The sequence below is a fragment of the Copadichromis virginalis genome, linkage group LG6 (assembly GCF_057382275.1).
Source record: "Copadichromis virginalis isolate Kocher_CV1m ecotype Utaka linkage group LG6, C_Virginalis_male_GT1.1, whole genome shotgun sequence".
NCBI classification, from domain to species: Eukaryota; Metazoa; Chordata; class Actinopteri; order Cichliformes; family Cichlidae; genus Copadichromis; species Copadichromis virginalis.
The window spans coordinates 35,297,556-35,314,337 of record NC_140623.1 but is presented as its reverse complement, the minus strand read 5'-3'; the positions used below and the strand labels follow the sequence as shown (position 1 = coordinate 35,314,337).

At 41.2% G+C, this 16,782-nt stretch overlaps 1 protein-coding gene across 1 annotated transcript; it reads left to right on the top strand.

The window, feature by feature from the left end:
• The first annotated feature begins 911 nt into the window (after positions 1–911).
• Positions 912–16,170, top strand: cep170ab (centrosomal protein 170Ab). The gene is made up of 20 exons (XM_085460170.1): positions 912–1,005; positions 2,151–2,231; positions 2,550–2,692; positions 2,817–2,906; positions 3,884–3,962; positions 4,174–4,232; positions 4,683–4,845; positions 5,611–5,748; positions 5,854–6,312; positions 6,416–6,774; positions 6,863–6,982; positions 7,098–7,230; positions 8,689–10,152; positions 10,299–10,542; positions 10,774–10,882; positions 11,077–11,238; positions 11,766–11,854; positions 12,226–12,319; positions 13,200–13,251; positions 13,406–16,170. Exons 3-20 carry the CDS (start codon positions 2,588–2,590, stop codon positions 13,666–13,668), a joined length of 4,182 nt encoding a protein of 1,393 aa, XP_085316296.1. The 5' UTR covers positions 912–1,005; positions 2,151–2,231; positions 2,550–2,587; the 3' UTR covers positions 13,669–16,170.
• Positions 16,171–16,782: the final 612 nt, after the last annotated feature.

The window sequence follows — 16,782 nt, the reverse complement described above, 5'->3', positions numbered from 1 at the left end:
ATTATGGCTGAAGCCAATGTGGGATTTTAATTTTTTCCAAGTTTTCCAGTGATCAGATTGGATTAACGTGTACAGTCAAGTGCGCTTGCTTTTAAACAAAGCTAGTAATTCATGACTAATGGAACCTATAGGGGGCATGTCCAACAAAAACAGTGTGTGTCAAGTGGATTAGGGTGGCCTGATGGGCAGGTTTATACCCTATACTCTCTCACCTGACTTTCGTATGTCGTTATGCAGTTACAGAACAGCCGAAAAGATGCTGGGCAATTCTTTTTTCATTTATTTTGGTTTCATGATGAATAAAGTTTATTAGAATCGCATAAAAGCCCCTTCTCTAACTTAACGCAAATAAAGCCGGAGGACCTTAACAGCACCCATACTTTTAAAAATGGTTTGCTTTTATTTTGTTGATTATATACTAGCTTCCTAATCAGGCTCAACAATTGAATTTACGTCGGCATCGAAATCACAGCACAGTACTTTGGCTCCATCTAGTGGTTCAACACAAGACTGACCTTTAATAGACTATCATAAGCTGTGTCCTAACATAATTATACGGAGCTGGAAACCAGTAGATTACTCACTCTAGCGCTTAATCTAAAACATTGAAATACTAACATAGCAGCTACATTGTAATTTTAAAAAGTTTCAATGCAAATATAATCAAATCGTATCATTTATATACAATGCATGCATTTAATTTCCTATTATTATACTTTCAGCGTTTCCAGTCTTACGACTGTAATTTATATGCCAACTCAATTTAATTATCGAGTCACTGCCCAAAATAAATGATCCATCATCCACCTAATATGGGCCACTCATGGTTCGCTGTCTATATTACATAACCTCATCTTTTCCTACATGAGCGCATTGCGCCACCTTGAGGCCAAGACACAGCAGTGTTGAAGGACCTAGGCTGGGCAGAGGGGTTGCAGGAGCAGCAGCAGCATCGCTGTTCATAACCTTCTACTCATCGGATGCTGTTTGCCCATAGAGCACCTGGTGAGAGACATTTTGCCATTGTTTTATTTCCCTAACAGGCCTGCGCTGATGCCTTTGGTTGCTTCCTCTGATATAAGGATGAAGACAGTGAAATGAGCTTCGCTGTTTGTGCGACAGACCTATACGTCGCCCATAATGGTCGATCGTGGGATATCAGCAGGCAGCATCCTAAACATGATTTGGTTGGCTTTAAAGCACGTGATAACAGATATCTGTCTAAATTAGCCTGTGTTTGGCTTAAAAGGTGTGCGTAAAGGGATGTACTGAACGTGACAGATTAATGCACGCTTCAGATGACATGTCGCTAATAAATGTTAGACTCATTGTGGCCAGTCTTGTGTTTATCCTACAATCTGCGCGATATTGGGATGAAATTAGATGATACTTTTTGCTTATTATTAGCTGGTCTTTGCTATCATTCTTAAATGGCTCCACGATGAACGCTGGACTGAGACATGGCCTAACCGAGCTAATTTTCAGGCTCAGTCATTGGCCGACTCTAACTCATCAGCTGCTGCCGCTTGCAGCCTCAGTTGATGTGTGGTCATTTGCAGAGGAGATTCATATCAGAGTGGGTGAAGCCGTGTGTGTGATCAAGCGTCTAAAGAGAAAATCTGGGCCACTAGGAGCCAGCCTACTGAAAGGATGGACCACGTAGTTCTCTATTGGGAGGTTGGGGGCTGTCCCATTGGGCTTGAGCTGACGTACAAAAAGGAGCCTCACATATGACAACGTGTGCGTAATTAAATCTTACTAATTCACCTATGACTCTCTCGGAGCATGAGTCAGCAGGCCTGCCTACTAATAATGCAGAGAGGGGACGGGGTGTTTGTGTCAGTGAAAAGCGCTGTTGTGCTGTTTTGTGTGCATGGGAATCCTGACAACTGCCTGGAAATCATATGAGAGAATCATGGGGAGCAGAGAAGTGGATATTCTATTTACGTCTGTATTTTCTCTGTTTCCTTGACTTCCTGTGGTCGGTGTATATGCCTGTCTTCTGTTTGGCTCAGAGTTTCTGGATCTGATTGAATTAGCTGTCATATTACATGTTTTATTATCTCTTTCTTTCTAAGCCCCATCTCCCTGTCACCCTCACATGCACTCTCTTTTTGCACAGTATCTAACTATTCTTCCTCCTTTTTCAGTGGAGTGCGTTGTGAAGCTGATGACAGGACAATCCTGCTGAGCGACTCACTTTGGGAGTTTAGAAGAATGCCTGAAATACTGTAAGCTGTCTCTTTATTTTTGGAACTTACATTTTTTTTTAAATTTCTTGTTGTTAGCTGCACTACATGGACTGATAAGCTTGCCAATGTCCTCGGGTGATAACCGAAATAGCTACTGTGCATATGACACACAAGCACACGCACAAATGCTGAAATAATTTTTGCTTTATGTAATTATATGAAACAGCATGACTCACCCACTCCTGTTTACAGTGTAAGAGTATATTTTTTCATTGATCGAAGGATAAATATTTAATGGTCTCATTAATAGATTTATAGCTATAAACTGCAGTCTAACACTGTTCTTGTTTTCAGCAGGATGCATTAAGGGGCACATGTGAACTTGTCAGGCAGAGATGAGTCTGACTTCCTGGTTCCTGGTGAGTGGTGGGGGGACACGCCATCGTCTCCCCCGAGAGATGATCTTTGTAGGGAGGGATGACTGTGAGCTTATGCTGCAGGTACTGTACTGTGAATCCACCCGACATATGATCTGAGCTGTCATTCTTACTCTGACTGGATTTTTATCTGAAGCACTGAGATTAGTGAGGATTATAGTGATTGACTGGATCTTGTATGGTTTAGTCCCGTAGTGTGGACAAACAGCATGCTGTCATCAACTATGAGCCAAATACGGATGAACACAAAGTTAAGGACCTGGGCAGCTTAAATGGGGTGAGTGAATTTTTTTAAATTTATGTGTATGTGTCTTAAAGCAACCCCTGCCTAATGTTTTTTAATGCAATAAAATCTACATCAGTGTGTCCCAAAATTAAATATCAAACATTTCCCTGAAAGTATACCTTATTTATTCTTATTTATTCTTTTTCGGGCCGTGGCTTTCTCATCTTCTACTGCTTCCGTTTTTACAAATTTTTTATTAGTTTCTCTTAAGCCCTCAGTATTCAAGGAAATGCATTACTTTGAGTACTAAATTGCCAGAGTGCCCCTTAACTGCTTCAGCAATTTACTGCTTACAAAAGTAGTCGTGAACCTGTTCTAACATAATTTGGTTTTTTCTTTGGATTTAAATTATTTTCCAACCCTAAATAAACTGAAAGACGTCATTTTTGGTAGTGCAAATATTATACATAGCTTATGACAGGCAGCTTGATGGTGCAGCGGCTAGCGCTGTCACTTCACTGCTCCTGGTTCAAACCTCTTAGTCGGCTGGGGCCTTTCTTTGTGGAGCTTGCATGTTCTTCTTGTGCTTCCTGTGAATCTGTGGGTTTCCTCCAAGTGCTCTGGTTTCTTCCCATAACCCAAAGACATAAATTTTATCCTAATTAGTGATTCTAAATTGACCGTGGGTGTGTGTGTGTTTGTCTATGTTCAGGGTCACACCCATGATCCTAATTTGGGTAAGAGCTTTAAGACAGATGGATGAAAAAAGTGGCAGAGTACAAACATTTTTATGTGTGTACAGATGTTTCCATGCTTAAATTCAACATGAAATAAGCTTTTTTGTGTTAGATCTGGTTAGGATTGTGACTAAAGGTCTGGTACAAAATTGGCAGTTGGTTTGTGTGTTATGGACAGCATCATTGTTATGCAAGCAGTACTGAGATTTCAGGAGACTCTAAATAATCTCACTTTTGTACAAAGTCCTCATATGTTGTTCATAACCACATTGTTTCTTTGTTTGTTCCCAGACATTTGTCAACGATGTCAGAATACAGGAGCAAATCTATGTCACGCTGAAAATTGATGACAAATTGAGGTTTGGATATGATATCCTTTGAATGTATTCTTGTGTTATCTGTCAAACCCAGTAGCACGCAGTACAAGGTCAGTGAACATGGGGTGCACTGTAACTTTATCGGTTCTTGAATAGCCTGTGAATTCTCATTGCACTCTGCCTACTGCATAATAGATAAGGCTATCAGTGCAGGTTTCTCATCCCTGCAAAGGGCTCGTCATCTTTTACCTTAACTTGTCTCACATACCAACCTGTTTACTGTGGTTCGAGGAGAGATGCATATTCCTGAGGAGGCCCTCAAGGTTAGATGACACGCTACACAGAAGAACAATATTCATATGTTTGAAGACGGTGTAAATAGTTGTGTTTGAAACAGGATAGGTGCAAAGATCTTGTACTTTTTCATCAGTTAGGAGCAATATTGTAGAGAATAGATCAAAGAGTTCTGCTGAAGTGGGCAAAATGACTTTTCAAGATTGATGAATTTGCTGTTTCATCAACAAAAACTGCCCAGGTAGCTGCAGAAAAAAAAATAATGCAGATTTCTTATTCATGAGCTAGAGGAACATAGCACATTATCATTCAAAATATATGCGAACAGTATGGCATACGATCAGTATGCCATACTGCTATCTGGAAGATTAAAAAGCAAGAAAAAATCTAGACAAGATATACATCGTAATTATTTTGACAGTATTGTGTAACCTTTGTCTTTGGCTAATTCCCCTTGTTTCTGTTGTCTAATTTGTCAGCATGAAAAGTTTAGCAGCCAACTTCAGTTGAACCAGAAGAAACTCCCAGAGGCAGAATCATCCAAATCTCAAGTCAAACCACCTGAGGCAGCAGCTGCACAGGTGTGTGAGGGAGCCACTGCCAAGCCAAGTGAGGCCAACAGGTCAGAGGACAAGGCAACAGGTAAGTCTGAGCATTGAAAGTTAAAGGACACTGGACACATATAATATAGTAAATCTAATACCTTGAATCGATAAAATATTCCCAGATACATAAACTGATAATGAAAGAATTTTTAGAGGTAGTTCTTAAATAGATTTTAGGACTACAAACTATAGCAGCCGTACTCTAGGACAGTGGCAGACGTTTGGTAATTTAGCTTCTGTATAATGCCACAGAGGATTCAAAGTCAGACAGTCAAGATGTGTGAAATATATTTCCCTGTTTTCACAGGTTCAGATGAAGTCTTTTCTGTTATTATTTAATGACAAATTAGACAGATAAAAGACAGCTAATTCCAAATGTTGAACTTGCATTTGGTATCCATTTTCGGGAACTCTTAGTATGATCCAAAGAGATGTAGACACAAAATCTTACGGTGTCAAAATAAACAATCTGGTGCATTCTGAAAACAAAGGAATGCAGTGGTCCACCCAGCAACACCCCAAGGCCTGAAAGACCATGAAAAACAACTAAAGTCAATGATCACAGAGGGTTGCAGGGTTGTTACCTTACAATAAAAAGCACCTTGGGAAACTGTTGTGATTTGACACTATATAAATAGAATTTAACTGAATCAAGGGCCTAAATATAGATGGCAAATTATATGCTGTAATATTGGGGATGTTGCATTACAATGACCTTTACCTGAAGCCTATTTAGGGTCTCTAAGCCTCAATTAATACATATGTGCATTCCTATATATAAAGAAATGTACTGTTTTGGCAGGGGATGTCACAGTGCTGCACAGGGGCACCCCCCTGTATGGCCAGCCTGCCTGGTGGGGAGATGGAGACACTGAAGACCAGCATCCAGGAAAGTCAGAGGACAAGAGTTCAGACCGGAAACGAGAAAAAGTTGAAGCAGGTACCAACAATTATTGCTCATTATCAGTTTACTTTTTTGGAAATATTACAAATATTCTGTAAACTTTATGGTGCCAGACAAATATCTTTGTATTAATTGTGCCAGAATCTAAGAAAAGTGAGGAGATCCCAAAGTGTACCCTGCAAACAGCCTCTAATCAGGAGCCTAGCTACTTCGAGATCCCAACAAAGGATGCAAAGGATCCCTCAGGAAGTAAAGTCAGCAGTGAATCCATCTCAAGAGAACAAGAGGGTGGTGCTTCTGCTGCAGCAGAGCCTGCCCATGGCCACGCCTCCTTCACCATTGAGTTTGATCCTGGGGCCTCAGGTAAAGTGACTGTCAAAGACAGGGTTGCGAAGGTAGGACCAGAGACCAGGCCACGCCCTAAAAGGGCTGTTGGGGAGGAGCTGAGTCCTCTTCAGACAGCCATGGTCGCAGCAGAAGTCAAAGTTGCTGACTGGCTTGCTCAGAATGAGTTACCATTGGCTCTAAAAGAAACGGTTGCAGAGGATGATGGCGAAAGCGTGAAAAGCGATGTGCCTGTACAACTGCGGAGTCTTAAAGGTGTGTTTATATGATATAGAGTTTGGTATAGTGTACAGTATTACACGCGATACTTACTTTATCACTCTTATGCAACATTTTGATCTATTACCTCACTATCCAGGAAGTAAACATGAGGATGGCACTCAGAGTGATTCAGAAAATGCACTGGGTGAACAGCGCAGGGATGCAGCGCTAGAAGAGCGCTCATGGGGACTCTGGGGAAGCACGGGGATGAAGATCAGAGAGGGTCGTGCAAACGTACCAGAGGGTCTCTTTGCAGAGGAAGACAGTCCTGCACGTCGTCGTAAACCTTCAACATCCAAAGTAGCAGAGAGGAGACGTGGCTCAGCACCCCATCAACAGAGCGGGCGCGACGAGTGCTATCATCATGGAGATGATTATAGTGATAGAGGGACTTATACCATCGAGCTGGAGAATGGAGATCATGAAGAAGAAGAGGCTAGGAAACTGATTGACAAGGTAAAAACGTTAAAGTTATAACTCTTTTTTATAGTTTATCATCTAATCTCCTGATCATAATATGTTTTCTTACTTGTGTATATGTTAGGTGTTTGGTGTGGACCAGGAGTCTGGGTCCAGGGTGGGGAGTGCTGACCAGAGAGAAAGACTCGCCTCCCAAAGGTCTGGCACTGGAGACCGAGGAAAACCCGGACGCATGGAGACAGAGGTGTAACAGCGTTCTTCGAAGTTATACTCAATAAGCTGTCTTCTGACTGACTAAAGCAACATCTGTTTCCAGTTATTGACATGTTTTTGTTTTATTTCCACGTTTGCTTGTTTAGGTCTTGTCTGAAGAGTTGATGGTGGGTGGTCCACGCTGGGTGTCACAGTGGGCTACTCTAGCTGCCAGTCATATTAGGACTGACCCTGAAGGGTCAGGAGGCGAAAGCCACATCTTGGTCACGGAGGACAGAGGTATTAAGTTTAGGTTTACTAAATCTCAAAAAAGGATTCCTTTAATATTTATTAAATTAATTTCAGCATTTTGTTCATGCTTCAGTATGTAAACGTTTGCTAAACAAAGTCCACAGGGTCCAATCACACACTGGGGTTAAATGATAAACACGTTGTAAAAGCAGCATAAGTAGACAGGTGTCACAAATTTACTCATAATTCAGTTATACAGCAGTCTGTCACATTAGGCTTGTCATTTTTCTGTAATAGCTATGGTATACTGTTACAGTGGTGGATAATTACAATGCAAAGAGTAATCCAGATGAGATAAAAGTTAAATTAATTTGTCAAGGATATGAATGCTTGCAGGCCTTCTTCTTAATTGGTTTGTGCAATATAGCCAACCAATGACAACTTATCACTCTCTTTATGTAGTTTCTACTCTTCAGACTGTGGACAACAAATAGAGTGGCCATCTTAGGCACACAGCAGCCACTCAGAAGAAAGTTAGCTTAGGTGGTCTCCTTAAATGCACAGAAGCTAAAATGGCATGTGTCAGAAAGAGTATGATGCCTACTTCAGGTTAGCTAACATAGCTGCCAGGCTGCTGGTCACATTTCACCAAATAGGCATTAGGCAAGCAACTTTTCATATCCAAGAGGAAGATTTATTCCTGATTATTTCACTAACATACAGCAGACTGTAATTATTTGCATTTGGCACAATAGAGTCACGTGACCACAGTGAAGCCAGAGGTTTCATGTTAAAATATTGAAGTATCGCAATATTTTACAAGTGGAAGACAAAATAGTTTCTTAACGTGTGCCACTTTCAGTCAAAGGTCTGAAATTGCAGCTTTTTTGTTTTTTAAAGAAAATAACCTTTCTGACTAACTACAGTGGAACACCAACTTACGAATACCCCATTTAACAAAAAAATTCAAGTTACGAAGGCACGTAACGGCAATATTTCTGCCCGTGTTACGGCAAAATACCCGTGTAACGAAATCCACTGGCTCTGATTGGCTGAGCCCAGAATGCCCACAATGCCTTCCGTATCATATGACAACCCCCTTGGCTTTCGTACTTGCGCTTCGCTGTTCCACTTGAACGACGTATTGTTGTTGCAGTTAGCAATTAGCCTATAGCCTATCGTTCACTCAAAAGGCGCGATGGGTGCTTTGACTTACGAACATTTTTGACTTACGAAAGACCCTCGGGAACGAATTAATTTCGTAAGTCGGGGTTCCACTGTATCTGAATTTTATGTTTTAGCTTCTCGTTGCTTCAAGTTGCAAAAATAATTGAACAAATTTTTATTGGGACTTTCTATTAAGGATCTTTATTATAGCCAACTATTAAATTAAAAATCTGGCAAACACCTCTAACAGTGCACTGATTCTACCAGTATATAATCCACTATATATGTATATATGTATGTTTAATGCACATTCTGATCAAATATTTTCTTTCTTTTCAGCTGATATAAGTGAATCCAGCCACTCAGCCTCCTTTGCCTCTACTGGGTACACAGAGCGCAAGAGGAGAACCCTACCCCAGCTGCCTGGTGAGGATCTCGGCCTAGGAAGGAGGACCCCAGGCTCAGGCCTACGTGCAGATATGGGGGAGAAACAGGACACAGAGCTACAGGAGAAAGAAAACCAGGAGGAAAAGGTGGGCAGAGGAAAGACTCGACCCGGCCAGTGCACAGGAGGTGTGGGCAGTCACAGTGGCAGCCCTAGTCGTTCGTCACCAGCCAAGTCGCAGGATAGTGGTGGTGGGAGGTCAAGTCAGTCAGGTGTGTTGACAAAGCTCCCACCTCGTCCCATGACCAGCGGGGAAAAAAGAATGGAGGAAGTACGGAGGAGGAAAAAAGAAGAGGAGAAAGCCAGGGAAAGTAGTGGGAAACCCCTATTGAGACAGGAGAGCTTCACTGTGGAGAAACCAAGTTCCAACGTCCCTATAGAGCTCATACCACGTATTGATGGTCTCACAGGCAAAACTCAATCTAGAGAGCCTGGCATCGACAGCGCCACACTGCAGAAAGACTCAGAGGCTGTAGCAGCCTTTCTAGAAACCACTGTGTCAGACCAAGGCGATCCCCCAAGTCAGTCCATTGAAGGATCCATGTCACCAGAGTCAGATGTTGACACGACAAGTACAGTAAGCCAAGCTGATGGAGCAAGGAAAGTAGTCCAGAAACGCCGAACTCTAGCAGGACAGCAGAAAGAAAAAACTGTAGTTTGCTCATCTGGCAAGGGTCCTGCTGGTGGTAGGGAGACCCAGGACAAGAGGGTCAAGAATAGAACTTCTGGTCCTTCACAGCCAAACCGTCCTTGGACTTCCCTGGATCTCACTGATGATGATGTCAACTCCAATTCTCTCTTATCAGACTCACAGCCCACCTCCACGAAAGACTCCAAAAACTCACATGCTAGAGGTCAGACAGGGAGCACAACAGTTGGAGCCAGCACTAAGTCTAGCCGGGCTAAGATCAGTCAAGCTCCTGCCTCTGCTTCCGCCAGTAAAGCCACCAGTGTCCCCAAGCCCAGGCCTACCAGGGCATCACTGTTGCGGCGAGCCCGGCTGGGGGATTCCTCAGACACTGAACCTGCTGACCTAGACCGGATGTCTGTGGCCTCTGAGGCCTCCACTGCTAGTTCCACATCCAAGACAGGGATGGCAAAAAGAGGCATGTCCAGAATAGAAGCTCTGGCACAGCCAAGGAGGCCAAGAGTGGGCTCCCCGTCTGCCCAGAGTGACTCAGAGGCCACTGTGACAAGGAGTAGAGGTCTGGGGGCCCGCGGTGCAGGTGATTATGGCATCAGGCAAGGATTGAGAGGGTCCAATATGACTTCAATGCCTGGACCCAGAGCAAGAGCTAACAGTGCCTCCAAGCTACCTGACAAGAGTAAAGGAACCTCATCACATGCCACACCTGCATGTAAGTGTGTACACATTTTTTTTAAATGTTCCTAATTATGCTTTGACTGCCAAAAGATTGTACAGTTACCTGCAATTATCTACTTAAAGAAGAATTCATCTGGCATCTTAAGCTTCATCTAAGCTTCACTGCCATTCTTTCCTCAGCTGGAACTCGGTGGCGCCGTGTACCAGTGGAGTATGCTTCCACCTCAGAGGATGAGTATGGCTCAAATCGTCACATATCCAAGCAGGGGCACACACGGCTATTCCCGTCTACTCGAGTAGCCCAGCTTGGAGGTTCAGCTCCAGCAACCCCAAATCCTGCAGGCCTAGCTACCGTGAAGCAGCACTCTAGGGAACAGGATGAGTATATGAGAGATTGGACAGCACACAGCGAGGAAATAGCCAGGTACGTAGGTGAGAAGTACTCCTGTGTATATGAGTGGATGAATGAGTCAGATAGCAGTATTCTAACACATTTTTCCTGCTTTAGGGCATGTGCCTCTTTATTGCTTCTTTTTTTTTAGCTTAGGGTTGCAGTTCTTTTTATTGGATCTTATTTTACAGCTGTTATTTTGTTTTAAATAAATATCACAAAATAACACAACAAAATAACATCATACTTATGTTTGCTCCACAGGATAAGTCAAGATCTTGCAAAAGACCTGGCCATGCTAGCCAGAGAGATTCATGATGTGGCAGGGGAGATTGACTCAGTGAGCCCTGCAGCGACCGACCCTGGAGCTCTGGTATAGTTGTTGCATCTTAAACTAATTATAGCATACAAAATATAAGGATTCAGTTTATTCAATAACATTTATAGCAATCCTAATGCTAATAGAATACAGATTCTTAATTCTTAAGTTTGATTACATAACATGGACAAAAAAATTGGATCTGAGGAAAGAATATCAATTTTCAATATATTTTATTTCCGTTTCAGTTGGAGGAGCGTGTGTTTGATGACAGTTTGGACCTCGGCGGCTCCTCCACACAGCATAATAGCATTCTGGGAACCAATGGGCAGTCTGTGGAGCTTCGATCTCGTAGGTCTAGCGGACAGAGCTCCAGGTCCATTCGGCGACAGACATGGAATAGAGATGATGTAAGGCCTTGCTTCAATTTTAAATATAATGTTCTCCTCAATATATGGCCTGCTATGTACCATACTGCTAATCTAGATTTTGAATTTGATGTGCTTCTCTGCATTAGAAAGTGAAAGTATGTGGAGCAGCAAACACAGCAAGTTTAGAGTTATGTTAAGAGCAAAAATAGCAAGACGTTCATGTCAGTCTGTACCACTGTTTGACACTAGAGGGAGCTCGATACATGCTAGTTACAGTCATCCCTTAATTGGTATGTGACTTTTGTTGCCATGATGCCAGGTCTCTCTTGGAAATGAGATTTTTAATCTCAATGAGATTTTTTACCTGGATAAATAAAGGACTAATAAAAAAATAGGCCAATGTAAACCTAAAAGCAGTGGTAAAGCTAATGAAAAAAATGATGTACTTAAATTAACTAAATGTAGCAATAGTACAGGTTGTTTACATTTTACCGTGTAAATTAATCACTTTTTGCCAGTAATTTATAACTGGTAGATTCAGATGATATTTTTTTACTGTCTTTCAGGCGGTCCCAGACAATTTGCTGCTAGCTTCTGTGACTCAGCTGTCAACCAGGATACGCCAATCTGTTGACAGAACAACCTGCAAAATCAGGCAAGTATTGTTTGACCACGCTAAACAAAAATTGATTTTCACGTGTTGTTGTGGTTATTTATATATTCAATGCACACACTAAAGAGGGATTGCATGATACAAATATTGTCTGTGTGTGTACAGATTCTTGTCTGTGTTTTTTGTTGGAAATAGCAGGTGACACAGTTTGAATGACACATCACACAGGCTTACTCCGCCACCCAGTTACATATTTTTCTCATTAGAATGACAATTCAAAGGCAGATTTTTTTCAATGCTACAATGTGCTGATGGCATCTGAATGAAATAATTTAAGCAGTCACTTAATCTATATTAAACATGTTTTATGTATTTCACTTTTATCCTATTTTTGTAACAACCTGGCTTTGCAGGATCCTCTTCAAGGATAAAGAACGAAAATGGGATGAGATTGAGACCAAACTGCAAGCAGAGCATGACTCCTTACTGCTCAAGAGCTCAAACAAGGTGATGAATCTGCTGAAGGCTTGTGAAACAGACAGGACTGTGATATTTATAGCCAAATAGGCAGCACTGGTGTAGAAATTACAATATTAGTGTAGCATTTTGGTCCATCAGTCAGTACAGCGCTTGTTCACCGTGAAATATTTTAAAAGGATGGATTGCAATGGAGAAAAACAGATACAGTGTGTAACAAGATTGTGATCAGATTCTGTCTTTCTTTTATGGAGACTCTACATTTAATGTATTGAAGCTTCTGGAATGTGAGCCGATAGATAACCAACCGCAAACTCATCTTTCCTTATTGGGGTTATTTTGGCACAGTTTAATTCAACCAAATTTTAAAAAAGAAGTCCACAGTCACAGTATATTCCATAAGTACACATTTATAGAAGTAATCTTTTAGCCTTTTCTTGGCTTGAATTAATTGAACACTATTTTCAATCCAGTCATTCCTTACCATTTTCTGATTACTTATTCTAAGCAATCATAGTGAGTGCTCACAGTGCTATAGCTGTTTGGAGAATGAAATCAACAACTTCAAATTAATTTCAGTATTTAGGCACCAAATGTGATTAGACTGTTTGGAGAAAAAAAAAGACTTACAACTTCACCTCTACACACTTTTACCTCTCTCCAGCACAGGATCATAAATTCTGACTGTAACACTGTCTGGCCTCATGTGAACCTCTGAAAAGAGATATGTGTGTCCACGACACAAGTTAAAGGGCTCGTAAAGCATTACTGAGTGTAAAGGGCTCGGCTCCAAACTTTTTCCTGAGGCAATGAAAAGATTAATCGAGTTGATTTATTTGCTGTAAGAGCCTTCACTTACTTAATCAGGCCTGAGACCAGCTTTCATTTTTATATCACATTCTCTTAACAGGAAATTTCAACCATCATTCAAGACTTGAAGAGGGTGGAAAGACAACTGATGGGTATGGCTCTACCTATGCTTCTCTTTAGTTTTTGGAAGAAAAGCGTGAAATATTGTATTGTTGTATTGTATTCTGCAGTGTTACTGCAGTCTACACCACGGGAAGTCTTATGATGTATTAAGTGGGACTGTTTTTCTCTGCTCCAAACTGACAGTAATTGACATGATGGTAGATCCAGATGGAACTCTGGATGCCCTGTCCAACCTGGGCTTGACCAGTCCTCTGACTGACCAGAAGATCAGCCCAGGGGCTCAGCAGAGGGCAGCTGTGTTACAAACTGAAGCAGAAGCTTCTTCACGCACACTTTCATCCTCCAGGCCTGAATTACTGTCCACTGAACCTGTTGGATCTTCAAACCATGCAGAAGTGTCAGAACGAGACCCAGGGCTACAGCAGAGCTCTAATTCCTACAACTGACATTCCACGGTGGATTAATCCAGAATGCAATCAATTGGAGATATCAGACACCCTCAGAGCAGACCCTGGTGTGAGGTTAGAAGTTTTTCTGAGATAAGATGAGGACCCAGAGCAATGCCTTTTATATGGAAAAGTCTCTCTGCTCTGTCAGTCAAACTAAATTATGTTAGGACTCTAAAATTCCAACACTGTCAAAGGGAATCTCTTGAGATGACAGCTCTATTATATGACAGTATTACACTATTAACTGCTAGGCTAACGAAGAAGCTTTGACATCATATACAGTAACCCATCTGTGTTTTTGTGTTGCAGCTCATTATCATTACCCATTATCCTTGAAAACATTTGAGAAAAAGGGCAGATGTGATGTTAAACCTAAACCTACCAAATTCCCTTTTAATTATTCTACTGTTTTGGCTTGAAATGAGCAAAAGCAGACCAACCTTTTACCTTGCATTCTTTGCAAGTGACACAAAAGCTTGACAGACTTAGAGCCAACATGGAAACCCAAACTGAAAAGGTGCAATAGTGTCAAGGAGCCATGTTTGAAAGTGTTCTTCTGTCCTGCCTAAGAGTTATTTATCAAATTATTAGGGGTGCAACGATACACAAAATTCACGGTTCGGTTCGGTTCGATACTCAATATTTTTTCGACACAAAGAAATTTTCATGACTTTTTAATTTATCATTTATTAAAATTATAAATATATATTTTAACTCAAAAGTACAGTTTTTAAATGTAATGTTGCTGAAACAACAAAATAATAATAAAAAAAATCTATCTGATCGAGAAATCACTCATCTTTGGAAAAGAGAGTTTATTACAGAGAAATGGCTCTTTTCAAAATAAAAGCTATACTATACGCTTCTTCTGGGCTATATTCTCAGCAGCATATTAAACATATCAGGTCCCCATAAGGAGAATCATGTGCTAACGGCTGTCTAAATGACTCGGGTAAAGTTTGTAGCATGCGTGCTTGTTGTTTTTGTCTGCTTCCACTTGTCTTTGCACTAGGATGATGTCGGAGTAAATGTGCAGTCATATTCGTTGTGTTCCCACTAGTGCTGTTAATCTCGTTAAAATGACATTAACGCCATAACGCGGCAAATCTTCATTAACAAGTTACCGCATATCGCCCCATGCATGGGGCTTGACGGCGTCAACACATTAACTAGCTAACTGCGCTAACACACTACTTCCCACCAATTGAGCATTGCGTGGCACATCTGACAAACTGTTTTACTTTTGTCCATGACGCGCTTACCATCAGGGTCATGCTTCACTTGAAAACCAAAATAGTTTCAAAGGCCAGATCTGAATGAAGGTGGGGGAGGTTTAATTTTGGGTAGCATTGAGGCAGTTGCCATGTTGCAACGAGATTAGCTTCTGTCTTGCTAGCTTGCGCTGCGCTCAGTGGATCTGCACTCAACAGTGCAGCCTAGGCGGAGTAGTCGAACCCAGATCCACTGAGCGCTCAACACAGACAGCATCGTCAGAAGAAAAGTTGATACATTAAATAAAAAATTTTGTATTGTTCGATACAGATGCGTACCAAACCGAAAGCACTGTATCGAACGGTTCAATAACGATGTATTGTTGCACCCCTACAAATTATATATTTTTGTCCTGTTTGCAATAGCAATGCCTAAGGTAGCCTCAGTAATGATTTTCCATGAGAAACGGCCACCGTGCCTATTTTTGGGAAAAGAACTGGGTGCCTATATTGTTATGTACCAGTGTTATATTATAAAGTAGTTACGTTTAAAACTTACATCCATGCCCCTTTTCCTGTGCTGATGTCATTTGAAGACAGTTTATCAAAGATAAACCCGATGTGTTAATGAAAATTGTGAACTGAAATGTAGCTCCCAGAATAGGATTTTCCTCTTCCAAATGCATTTTGTCACAAGTGCCCTGGCTCAAACAATCATTATAATCCTAGATACTAGAGAGTCCAATGTAAGGAAGATGGCGAGAAGGAGGTAGACGTCTTTTTGTTTTTGCATTTCAAAGCCAATATATGTTGCTATTATTCTCTGAGGGACCAGGATGTAATGCACCCTAATGCTACTCCTTTATCATGTTTATGTCTTTGACCGTGATGAGATGAACGGTTTATCAAACTACTTTCTGATTGCAAGTTAAATGTGTTTGAACCAGCATAGACAGGGACTACCTCCAAGTCCTGCTTTTTGTTGTTGAATGATCCACAGTGTAATGACTGGGTAGGTTTTCCAATGTCTTGCCTCATACCAATGTTTACATATGAATGTATCCTGATCAGAACTGTTGAATAACATTTTAGCCAAAACAACTTTAATAAAGATGAATAATTGCATTTTGTGCTCGGCATACTTTATCTTTCCTTTTGTTTGAGCATTTGGAGATTTTTTTGTTTGGATGTTTTGTATGAGCTTTTTTTGTATTGATGTTAGGTTTAAATGTCAACCTTGCAATATCAGTGTTTTTCTCATTTTCAATAAAATGCATGATAATCATGAGCTGTTTTCCACGGCTTACTCAGTGGCTCTGAGCTGGGATAGGCTCTGGGCCAGTTGCACAAGCAGAAGAAAATGGCCCGATGGATGGATTTTTCAACTGCCTCCACTCTCAGGGGGACAAAAGGCTGGTTGAGTTTAACTGCATTGCTTATAACAATATTATTTCTATATTTGGTTGAATTAAGAAGTATTTAAAACTCCCTCATCCTCCACTAAAAATGTAACTGGTAATGATTAATAATGTGTTATTAAACTTATTTGTCTAACTTTAGTAATACTAATTAATTAATTACATTTACGTTTCCACTTCTTGCCCTTCATCACCTCACAATCTCTTTTGAACTGCCATCCTTCCACCACAATCTGCCCAATCCACCTCCCAGTCTGGCTTCACTCCAACTCTTTGCAGAAGAAAGTACACACGACAAATTAGGTTTTAGAGGCCACATTGCTAGAGTTACCGCACTACTAATTGTGTGTCTTCAGATATTCTGCTCCACTTCCTTAATCCTTTAAAGCTGTGTCAGGGTTTTTCTCCCCTGTGAACAACTTTCACCACAACTGCTGGTGCACATCAGGGATTGTGCAGGTGCTCATCTACTGGAAATGCTA

Coding starts and splice junctions, on each gene's coding strand:
- cep170ab (XM_085460170.1), top strand. CDS start 2,588: ATGAGTCTGACTTCCTGGTTCCTGGTGAGTGGTGGGGGGACACGCCAT. Junction 2,693..2,816: donor ACTGTGAGCTTATGCTGCAG/GTACTGTACTGT, acceptor TGTATGGTTTAG/TCCCGTAGTGTGGACAAACA. Junction 11,239..11,765: donor AGACATGGAATAGAGATGAT/GTAAGGCCTTGC, acceptor ACTGTCTTTCAG/GCGGTCCCAGACAATTTGCT.